The sequence below is a fragment of the Triplophysa dalaica genome, chromosome 20, assembly GCF_015846415.1.
Source record: "Triplophysa dalaica isolate WHDGS20190420 chromosome 20, ASM1584641v1, whole genome shotgun sequence".
In the NCBI taxonomy this organism is placed as follows: Eukaryota; Metazoa; Chordata; class Actinopteri; order Cypriniformes; family Nemacheilidae; genus Triplophysa; species Triplophysa dalaica.
Window position 1 is genome coordinate 16761633 of NC_079561.1, and position 11950 is coordinate 16773582.

The 11950-nt window shown below is 43.0% G+C and overlaps 1 protein-coding gene and 1 non-coding gene across 2 annotated transcripts; both read right to left on the bottom strand.

Moving 5' to 3' along the window:
• Nucleotides 1-1636: 1636 nt before the first annotated feature.
• Nucleotides 1637-8104, bottom strand: LOC130409250 (uncharacterized). Its single transcript, XM_056733113.1, has 7 exons — nt 5628-8104; nt 3643-3817; nt 3237-3532; nt 2975-3144; nt 2634-2888; nt 2193-2534; nt 1637-2100 (listed from the first exon to the last, which is right to left on the bottom strand). Exons 1-7 carry the CDS (start codon nt 6100-6102, stop codon nt 1792-1794), a joined length of 2022 nt encoding a protein of 673 aa, XP_056589091.1. The 5' UTR covers nt 6103-8104; the 3' UTR covers nt 1637-1791.
• Nucleotides 8105-8962: 858 nt separating this feature from the next.
• Nucleotides 8963-9066, bottom strand: LOC130409865 (U6 spliceosomal RNA). The gene has a single exon (XR_008904930.1). It is a non-coding gene; the product is annotated as a U6 spliceosomal RNA (small nuclear RNA).
• Between the last annotated feature and the right edge of the window lie 2884 nt (nt 9067-11950).

Genomic DNA, 11950 nt, shown 5'->3' on the forward strand with positions numbered 1-11950 from the left:
ACAAAAAGTCGTCGGATATGCACGCCGACCGCGCCAGGCGTGCGCGGGCACTCAGAGGTCCAAGCGAGCTATCGAGATGTACGAAAAATAATGAAAAATATGTAACTTCGCGTCTCGACCTAGCTCCCTGGGTATATCGTTGAGGGCCTCGTGACGCAACTTTATGTTAGGTTTCGGACTCCTGGGGCCTGCGCGGGCCATACGGGAGCCTCTGACACGCGTAACTTATTCTGGTGTGCTCATAGGTGGCTATCGTACGATGACCCAGTTAATTATTTATGAATATTTTTTGTGATTTTATTTCAAGCACTTGCCCTACTGTGAGGGCTATGGGCTTTGAATATGTGTCGCTTAATGATGTGGAGGACTAGCATTCGAAGCCCCAAAGCTTTTGCACAAAATTAAAGCATAAATATGAATAAAAACCTGGGCAGAGACATAATTCTGTCAAAAGTCCACTTGTAGGCAAAATAAGCATTTTAACTGCCTGAATTGTGTAATATATCTTTATAATGTGCTTCTAGAATGCATATCGGTGAGATTGTCACAGGAAAGTTGTTAAAAGTCTTAAAATGAAACATTTTCAGGCCCACAGCCCATAGAGATCAACGAGAGGAAATGGCATGTATGAAAAATAAGGAAAAATATTTAACTCTGCGTCCCGACCTAGCCCTCTCAGTATGTTGTCGAGGGCCACGTGACGCAACTTTATTTTAGGTTTCGGGCTCCTGGGGCCTGCGCGGGCCGTACGGGAGCCTCTGACACGCGTAACCTATTCTGGTGTGCTCATAGGTGGCTATCGTACGATGACCAAAGAACTGACCCTGGAGGTTCAAATGACCCCAATTCAAATTCTATGTCTAGTCACAGCCCCCTCATTCGTTTCCTAGCGTACCGAGTGCGTACGGCCACGTTATGTGCTATATTGCCCGTTTTGGGGACAATGTGAGACGTTAATTTTTTGGGAATATTTTTTGTGATTTTATTTCGAGCATTTGCCCTACTGCGAGGGGTATGGCCTTTGAATATGTGTTACTTAATGATGTGAAGGACTAGCATTCGAAGCCCCAAATCATTTGCACAAAAATAAAGCATAAATAAGAATAAAAAGCTGGGCAGAGACATAATTCTATCAAAAGTTCACTTGTATGCAAAAAAAGCATTTTAACAGACTGAATTGTGTAATATATCTTTATGGGTTGTTTCTAGAATGCATATCTGTTAGATTGTCATATGAAATTTGTTAAAAATCTTAAAATAAGCCATTTAAAGTATTGTCCAATGACAGCTTACGAGGCCACTGTCAAATAAGTTATGACTGTCACTTCCGGTGTTTTGATGAGTCACAGGAAGTCCCAGTCATAACTTATTTGACGGTGCCCCCGTAGGTGTCTCATGTACACACCATTTCTATGTTATGAATGTACACTTTGTCCATTATTTACCTATGAGGGGCATCATTGGATAAGTTACGATTGGGACTTCCTGTGGTCACAGGAAGTCCCACTCATAACACTTTTGATGGGGTGTACATAGGTATATAACGGACACAGAATTGTTAAGCTAAATAAAGCTGTTGCAACGCTATAATTATTAGGTATATGACCATTCAAAAACCACAACAAGAATGGTAAAATGCAATCAACAAAGTTTATTAAATTTTACAAACAAAATATAGCACTTATAAACTCTTTACATATAAATGAGAATAAATCAGGTATTTCACAAAAGAGCAGAAGGTAAATATCGAACAATGAACAAAATAATAAAACAACATTATTTAAATAAAGTTCACTTTTTGTTTTTTTCTCTCCATCGGTCCATGCAATGCTTGGCAGCTTTTCTTTGTTGCCTCTGTTGCCCCATTCCAAAGAGTGTCAGAGACCGTGATAAGACTGTTTTTTTTACTTTGATTGGGGACAGCTGAGAGACAGACAGGTTTTTCTTTAATGCTGACCTCATCGGAGTCAACAAGACGACCGGTCTCCTTATGCTTTCCCTGCCCTGTTTTGACTCCTCGCCTTGGGTCTTGTCTCTGGTAGCCTCGTTCATTTTCTCGGCCTCGCCGTCATCGCTTGATCCAGCCCCCTCAGATTCACCCTGTCAAAGAAAATGGCAGAAGCAAATTAGACGCCGTGACAGACATCATAAAAGCGCCGTAGAGTCTGTTTGGTTTGAACATGTCAATTTACCTGGCTGTTCTCTAAACTGGAGACGCCCGACTCCTGGAATGTGACCCTCATCTCTTCTGGGCTGGTACTGCCGGAGGTCAGTTCGGGCTCCTCCGATTTGCGCTTTGCACGGCTGCCTTTATTTGTGGCGACCTGCCGTTTGCGTTTCGTCGTGGGTTTCGGAATGCCTTTTGATGCCGGTGACCTCTCGGGACCCTCAAGTGCTGCCTCGAACAGCCGTCTATGTTCTACCGCCTGCTTGGCAGTGAGGTTGGTGACATAATACTTGTCAGCCGTTCGGACATCGTGGCACATGAATTTGGAGATCTTCAGACGGTTCTCTGGATTGTGCGTGAACTTTGCCTGGAAAAGAAAAACAGAGTTTGTCTGTTAACCGTGTGTCAAACAGAAAGGCTCAGAAACGTGCTTCACACATTCGTCATGGATTATTTCAGTGCTTACATGACTGGCAATTGAAGTTCTAATATCCGTGAAGGTCGGACATCCCGGCAGGCCCATCGTCTTCCACGCCTCTTGGAAATAGTTGTTCAAGTTTTTGCACGGGTTCGGTGTGGAGACAAAGAAGAAGAACTTTGCTTCTTTGCCGCCTGGGAGTTGGTCCTTCACGTCCAGGAACTGCATCGCCCACTGGTACTCCTCCTCTTTCAGGACGATTTGAGCCGGGCCGTAAACCTCATTTGTCTTGTGGGTCTGTATCTGCGGAGACATAAATACAAAAGACGCTTCAGGTTAACCCTAACCCACACGGACACCAAAGGAGAGTAAAAATGTCAAACACTTACGTTAATGAGAAAGGCATTCTCCGTTGATGACTTCTTTGCATCCTTCAGCTCCTGGATTGTCAAATTCTGAAACACCCCCCCTCTGTGCCCAAACACAGATGAAAGGAAGGCAGAGAACACTCCGTAGAACTTCCACTGGTTTTTGGGGCAGGGGTCCGTCTCCAGGAGATCTGAACACACGAGAGAGTAAAGAGAAGTTAAAATTGCACATCTTTTTTGCATTTGACACTGTTTGAAATTGTTCAGTGCATACACAACTAACCAAGTGCTTCGGGAATGCACATTTTTGCCTTGTTGCGGCACTCTAATAGCAAAGCCTTGCTAATCACCCTCTCCTCCTTTGCAGCTTTCACATTTGTCCTGTGCATGGCCACTCCCCTCTTAAGAGATTTCCTCAGACCCTTCATCTCCCTCTTTAAGCCGACCATGACATTTTTGCTCAAGCGCGAAGACTGAGGAGGCGTCTCCATGATGAAATCGATGAACTGGGCCACGTTGTCAACGTAGTGCTTGATTGTAGTCTCAGTCACTCCGGAATTACGGAGGGAAATTACCCAACTGCACAAAAACAAATTTGGCAAAACATAACTGCGGGCTCTACAAACATCTATTTCTCAATCAACAAACATAAAAAGTTACAGCAAGTAATAGACAAAAACTGAACTTACGCATGTATCCTTGCGGTCTCATTAAGAAAGACCAAATTGGAGAGATTGGACTTTCCCGCCGCCATGAAAGCCAGAAAATTCTTGATCCTATATATTTTCCCGCTTACATTCTCCTTCAGCTTCCTTGTAGGATCCGGACCCTCCTGAAAGGCCTTTAAGTTTTCCAGGACCTCATCTGCACAAAGAAAAAAAATTACTTTATCTACTTATGAGGGCCTATCAGATAAGTTATGAAAGTACACCAGAAAACGGCTAAGTCAAAAAAGGCATCCTGCTCATGAGCTATTGGATGGGGTGTACGCTGTAATTAACATGTAATAACACATATAGGCATTGTCCATTATTTACCTAGGAGGTCCCCATTAAATAAGCTACAAATTTACATGCCACACATAACTTATTTGACAGGGTCTCCATAGGTAAATGATGGACACACTGTCATTAAGCTTAATAAACGTCTTATAACGCTGAAATTAACATGTAATAACACATATAGGCATTGTCCATTATTTACCTAGGAGGTCCCCATTAAATAAGTTAGTAATGTACATGCCACAGATAACTTATTTGACAGGGTCTCCATAGGCAAATAATGGACACAACGTTATTAAGCTTCATAAACGTGTTATAACGCTGAAATTAACATGTAATAACACATATAGGCATTGTCCATTATTTACCTATGAGGTCCCCATTAAATAAGTTACAAATGTACATGCCACACATAACTTGTTTGACAGGGTCTCCATAGGTAAATGATGGACACACTGTCATTAAGCTTAATAAACGTCTTATAACGCTGAAATTAACATGTAATAACACATATAGGCATTGTCCATTATTTACCTAGGAGGTCCCCATTAAATAAGTTAGTAATGTACATGCCACAGATAACTTATTTGACAGGGTCTCCATAGGTAAATAATGGACACAACGTTATTAAGCTTCATAAACGTGTTACAACGCTGAAATTAACATGTAATAACACATATAGGCATTGTCCATTATTTACCTAGGAGGTCCCCATTAAATAAGTTAGTAATGTACATGCCACAGATAACTTATTTGACAGGGTCTACATAGGTAAATAATGGACACAACGTTATTAAGCTTAATAAACGTCTTATAACGCTGAAATTAACATGTAATAACACATATAAATAACCTACAAATGTACATGCCACACATAACTTTTTTGACAGGGTCTCCATGGGTAAATTATGGACACACTGTTATTAAGCTTAATAAACGTGTTATAACGCTGAAATTAACATGTAATAACACATATAAATAACCTACAAATGTACAAGCCACACATAACTTTTTTGACAGGGTCTCCATGGGTAAATGATGGACACACTGTTATTAAGCTTAATAAACGTGTTATAACGCTGAAATTAACATGTAATAACACATAGAGGCATTGTCCATTATTTACCTATGAGGTCCCCATTAAATAAGTTACAAATGTACATGCCACACATAACTTATTTGACAGGGTCTCCATAGGTAAATAATGGACACACTGTTATTAAGCTTAATAAACGTGTTATAACGCTGAAATTAACATGTAATAACACATATAGGCATTGTCCATTATTTACCTATGAGGTCCCCATTAAATAAGTTAGTAATGTACATGCCACAGATAACTTATTTGACAGGGTCTACATAGGTAAATAATGGACACACTGTTATTAAGCTTAATAAAAGTGTTATAACGCTGAAATTAACATGTAATAACACATATAGGCATTGTCCATTATTTACCTATGAGGTCCCCATTAAATAAGTTAGTAATGTACATGCCACAGATAACTTATTTGACAGGGTCTACATAGGTAAATAATGGACACACTGTTATTAAGCTTAACAAACGTGTTATAACACTGTAATTAACTGAGGTATATTGTCCATTATCTACCTATTTCAGCCAGATCAAATAATTAACACATATAAAAACTTAAAAATGTAAGTTTACTCACTCAGTACAGTTGCGTGGTCTGGGAAATGAGGGGGGCTTTTTGCAATATCTTTCTGAGATGCTAAACTTTTATCTCCTGCCATGGCCTGCTGGCTGGTTGTAGGCTCGAAGATTTCCTGGGACGGAGGGCTTTCTCCAGGTTCGGCAGATAAATCTTTATCTCTATCTTTGGTACCGAGAGAGGAGAGGAGACTTTTCGTGACACGGCTTATCCTTCCCGCATCTCGAGGAGCTCCAGATGTCCTCTTCTGCAGCCTTCGGTAACGCTGGGTGATCTCACGCACAGTGTCAGTCAATGTGTCCACCTGCCTGTTCAAGTCGGCTATCTTCTCCTTCAGCTTTTGGCAACGTGGGTTGCTACACGCATCCCCATCTTCCTCCTCCGAGCTATGAGGGACTATGGGATCTTCCAGATGATACAATCGTTCATCAAAAGCTTGTAGGTCTAAGGTGGAGACCATCGGAACAATCCCCATTAAAGGTCCCCATTAAATAAGTTAGGAATGTACATGCCACACATAACTTATTTGACAGGGTCTCCATAGGTAAATAATGGACACAACGTTTTTATGCTTCTGGAGCACAAAGATGAGCTTTAAAGTACATCATCACGAAGGACCATGTCTCTATGGCACTCTGCAGCTGGTTTAGGCTGTATAGCTCATTGCCGAAGTAGACAAGACCACTGGACTGGATTCTCGCCCTGTGCACCAGTCGGGGCCGCTTTCGAATAAATCGCAGGTGTGAGAAAACTAGATTTGGATACACATTTCCCTTTTATGACTCGAAATTCAAAGCGAAGGGCTCTTGGGTGTTTGGGCGTGCGTCGCACCGCCGCTCGGGGCCTATCGGCTCGAATATGGCCAGTCGGCACCGATACGGAGCGGGAGTCGGCGGCCGGCAACGAGAACGCCACGTCTCGGGTTCTTTGGGGCTTCGGGGGGCGTCCGGGGCGTCGGATGGGTCCTCCGATGCGTTTAGGCTGCAAGGGGGATGCATAGGCGTTTTGTGGACGGAGGCGTGTCCATTGGGATGCCCCGCCCAAAATAGGTGGCAAGGGGGATGGGTAGGTGATTCGTGTACGCCGGGTGCGGAGCCGGGCCCTAGGCGTCAAGGGGACGTTTAGGCTTCATTCTGACTGCCCACTCGCCACCTAATCGACGCGCGCGAAATAGGTTACAGGCGTACGTGCAGTCGCCCTCTGGTTGCTTCGCCTCGTATTGCCCCTAACCTTGTTTCCGTGGGGCGCTTTTCGGGCATTTTTCACGTGGTCCCCGGGCGGCGTGGGCGCGCCGAGACACTGCGGATCGCGTTCGGGCAACTTCCCCTTCGTTTCGGGACCGCCGCGCGACCTGGGAAAAATATGGGGGCGCTAGCGCGCAGCATCCATTTGGTGCCGTCCATTTCGCGTCATTTAAGTTACCCAATACATCTGATGGCCTAAGGCATGAAAGTGCAGTGGGATGTCGACTAAGAGGTGAATGAATGGGAAGCGCGATCCGTGGGTGAATCATACTAGAGGGAACAGACAAGCAGCAAAAACTTTGGGGCTAATTAATACAAATTCTCTTTTGCTAAGGCTATTTGTACAGAAGACGGCGATGTGTACATAGATTTTGCAGTAGGCCTATGCATCATTCCGTGGAGATAAAGCGATGTCGGAGTGAAATTAAAGCCCCTCTGTTTCAGTGGCGGAGCCAGAGGGCTAGTTGGGGTGGCAATTGCCACCCCAGACGAAGTCCTTGCCACCCCTGTTGCCACCCCGCTGAAAACATTACACTGTTAGATTATTACGAACATTTCCCAAATCTCCCAGCGGACGTGAATGCATCCTTATGCAGCACGCACAAGCGTGCAGCCGCAGCGTGCTGTTGCTGCTACACTTTTCATTGGTTAAGATGACATGCAGCACCTTCGTGACGTGCTCCAAACGGCTCCAAAACAACGCCGATAGCACACGGGATCGATGAAGAGCATTTTGCTGGTATGTACGGCTTTTATTGATATTAAATTAAACGAAGTAGTGTTTTAACGGGAAGTAAGGGAGACGTTGCACTTTAGTGCTTAGCAGGGCTCTCAAGTTTTGAAGACAGGCAAGAGTGACACCCCCCCCCCAGAAGAAAATATCTGACACATGACACTGACAATTTCACCAAATACAAAGTGTTTATTCAATTACCATTTATAAAATTTGTGTGTGTGTGTGTGCGTGTGTGTGTGTGTGTGTGTGTTTGAGTGCGAGTGTTTGTGAGAGAGAGAGAGAGAGAGAGAGAGAGAGAGAGAGAGAGAGATTATGACTGGTGTTGTTTGTTGTAAGTGTTTGTTGCCTTAACAACAGACAATCATGAAAAACTGATGCTAATTATCTGGGAAACATTCTCTAACAGCAGTCAAGTTGTCATTGTTTTTGTCAAACAAGTTGTGAATTTGTTGTAACAGGAGATCATTACTTACTTTGTGCTTAAAGTGAGGCTCGGAGCTCCAGTGGTTTCCTCTGTTGGTGAACGAGAAATATGGTAAACAATTCCAGGATGCTTTTTTTTCATTGGTTGTTGCGTTAAATCTTACCCAGATACAATCGTGCTATTTTCTGATTGGCTATTGTGTAGCCTATTTCTTTTTTTGATTGGCTGATAAGTGGCAGGCTCGATTAAAAACTCCAGGGGAGACGCGCTTGATTCCTGCCAGTTTCCATAGTGAGAGCGGCGCGACCAGATAACTTTTGGGCGCTGCGGCATATTAAATGTATTATAAATAGTTTTTCTGCGTGAGAAATACAATGTGTGGCGGGAGTGCGTGACAAAAGACCGAAATGAGTGACTGTCACGCTCAATGCGTGACACTTGAGAGCCCTGGCTTAGCATTAATACTTCATGAGCATTACTAGTCGTGAAACTGACTGACTAATACTGTCACTCCTGCGTGAATATGCTTAAAACATGTCATTAGCAAATGTTCAGCAACAATCACAGACATTAGGTAGGCTTATTCATATTGGCACGTGTAATGCAGCACTAATCTTAGTATAACAGACCGTTGTCATGAAAAACAGAGCGTTGCCATGGACGCAGGATTCTAACCGTAGAGACCGAACGGACTATTTTCTTTAGTTTTTAAATAGTTTTTAAATCAATAAACTCCCTTTTAAATCAATATGTTGTGTCAAATTATTTATTTATTTGGTAGGTAGCCATGTAATAAGCGGGATAATGTATAGCGAGGCGGTTGTTATAGCGAATACAACCCCTTCAGGCTGATTTAAGATCCCTCCGCTTCACGCCGGGCTCCTAAACAGCCTTTAATTTAATCATTGATCAGTGCTATCATTGACAGTACATAAATTTGAATCCGCTCCACGATTATGCGTGTCATCTTTGCGCAAGTGACCATGCTAATCTTCTCTGTATCGATCCAATAACATTACACACAGCAAACTATATTGCACACACACGTGTTTTACATGTGAAATTCAACCAAACCTTACGTAGAAAGACGTAAGGGACATTGTGCGTATGAACGTAATTGTTTTAAATTACCTTATCTCGGAATTAGAGACAAGAAACACAAAAGGCTTATACATATATTAAACACACCAGAAAAAACTGAAAAATAAATGATTTAACCCCATTCCTCCTAGTTCTCTTGTTCAATACGGGTTACACTCTCCCCCTTCTAGACTATCTCATGCCCCCATGAGATTACTTTAAACTGTGACAGATAACCTGGGCTCCAAAGAAATTGTTAACTGATCACACTTCGAACATAGAGCTAAAGGGTGACACCACACTGTGTTGCATAAGTTTTCCCTTAGCTTTACACGTTCCTCAACATTTACTATCATTCCTCTATGTACTAAAGTTAAAGGGCGGCTATGACTGACCCAGTCTATCGTAGCTAAGCTTTATAACGGGCCTAATTTCTCTTCTGGGGCGTAAAGGGACATGTTCTACCACATCTTTCAGAGGCGTCTCGTTTCGGGTCTCTCCCCCTTCCTGCTCCAGACCTCCTGCTTCGGCTGGATTTGATTCTTCCAGGTCCTCTTCAGCACTCAGTGGTATAGTCTCATTCCCGGGAGTGCTAGGTGAATTAATCACATCATACACAGCTTCAGGATCCTGCAGGCGATTATACTGGTGCTTTTGATTAAAGAGCCTATGTACTATGTTTCTACGTTTATCTGCTCACTTGAGCGAAGCGGCCAATTTAAGTTTCACAGGCCTCTACGCACTCCAGCAACGACACGGGCCTGCATCGGGGGGTTGTGTGAGTACGATTGAGTGTGTGAGTGGGCCCACTTGCTTTATTGTGTAAGTGTTTACAGTTTTGTTAACATGTGTAAAACCGGCTGTTAATTTTAGTGCACGTAAAGTGTACTATTTCAGAGCTTCACGATTGTGCAAGCGTATACCAGGTAGTTCACTCAGTATTGTTGTACTGTGGTAACTTGTATATTCATTCAGGTATTTTGACTGTTTACTATTCTTTATACTGTGAATTTATAGTAATGTTTTGCTGAACTAATTTCTTGACAAGAACCAAATCTTTTATTTAATATTTTATTTCTGGTTTTATAGTTACTTTATTCTTTAATTAAACTCTTTTGAAATAGTACTTAACCCTGTTCCTTCATTTACATTTTCTAAGTACTAGGTAGTTGCATCAGAGTAGGATAGTTGTATTATATATTTTTTTAGGCGAGAGACAAAATAGTTGAACCCGTCGCCCGCCCTAAAGCAAAGTTTTGGGTAAATAACACCATACGAAGGGGTAGGGGGCGTTACATATATACATTTTGTGGAAAATAATTTATTTTTACCTTGACACCCCTTTGCCACCCCTGATTTTAAAGTGTAGCTCCGCCTCTGGAAGCGTTTTCAAATGTACATTATAATCCACTCAATCTCGTAGTTGCTTTAGATCGAGCAGTACCTCCTACTGATCAAAGAGCTGTAGTTCACGGAAGAGCTGTGCATAAATATCGAATCGGTTTTAGAATCGATTTAGACATGTATAATTAGTGTGAACTGCGATGTATATCACCCAGCCCGTGCTACATGTATTTATATTATATTACATTTCTATCAATAGATCATCCCTAAAATGACACACTGGACCTTTAGGGACAGCGGTCACAAAGTATGAGAAACGGCAATACTGATGCCTGCCTTAGCCATGTCAAGAAATAAATACAAGCATGCATGTTAAAAATTGAATAAAGGAAATGTTTATTAATGTACAAATTAACTCATTTATGTTTTTTTAAGAGCCTTGTACTTCTGCATTTACAGATTGATAGAACCGAGTTTATGGTGGGCTTTATGATCTAGTTAGACGTTTTCTGCGTCATTACATTAACCTATGCAATCACAACACGATAAGTCTTTAAGTCTGAATGTTTATTTGTAATGAGTGAAAACATTTCATATGTTCATGCTCTTTCAATGTTTCCTATTAATACAGACAATATTCATTTAAAAACTCACTTTAGAAAAATGTTGAAATTCACATCATTTACCTAAATGTACATGTCCACTTGGTCTTTGAGTGTAAAATGATGCCCTTGTGGCGAACCACAAATGTTATGTTGTTAAGAGACATTCACCAGGGTACTGTACCTTTAAGGGAGGGAGGAGTTAGTTTTTAGTGATGTTCCGGTTTTGAAGTGTGTTTGTTTTGATCTCACTCGCTGTTCGGCGTGAGGAATATTAAAGTGGATACTACAATGACTCGACGCATCTTCGTCTCTTGTCTCCTCATTTCTTCCGTCCGAGTTAATGGAGAGGATGCTAGCTGTGCTGGGCGCCGCGGATCCTGCTTTCCTTTTCGCCCACATTTTTCTGCGGCAGCTCCCAGTACCTGTGCGCACCGCGCTGGCCAGTTCTACCCTCCCTTCCTCGAGAGACTACCGGGCGCTGGCTGTGGAGGCAGACAGGATTTTTCTCGCCAACCGGCAGCAGTTTGTCCATGCGCTGTTGCCTCCCCAGCACACCGTTGCCCCGTTTGGCCCCGCGGAGGATGACCTGGACACTGCAGCTGCCGTGACGGCCTGCCGACAGCGTGAGGACGGTTGGTGTTATTACCATTCCAGGTTTGGGGCCAAGGCCAAGCAGTGTCGCCAACCTTGCAGTTTCAGAGCCCAGGGAAAAGCCAGGGCTGGTGCTCATTAACAGCTATGGGCGCTGGCCGTGACTGCAAGCTGTTATTCATCACTGACACCTTGTCTGGCCGGCGGCTGCTGGTTGATTCTGGGGCTCAACGCAGCATCCTGACGGCGACAGCTGTGGACACTATGGTTGGCGGGCACGGCCCCCCGATGGACGCTGC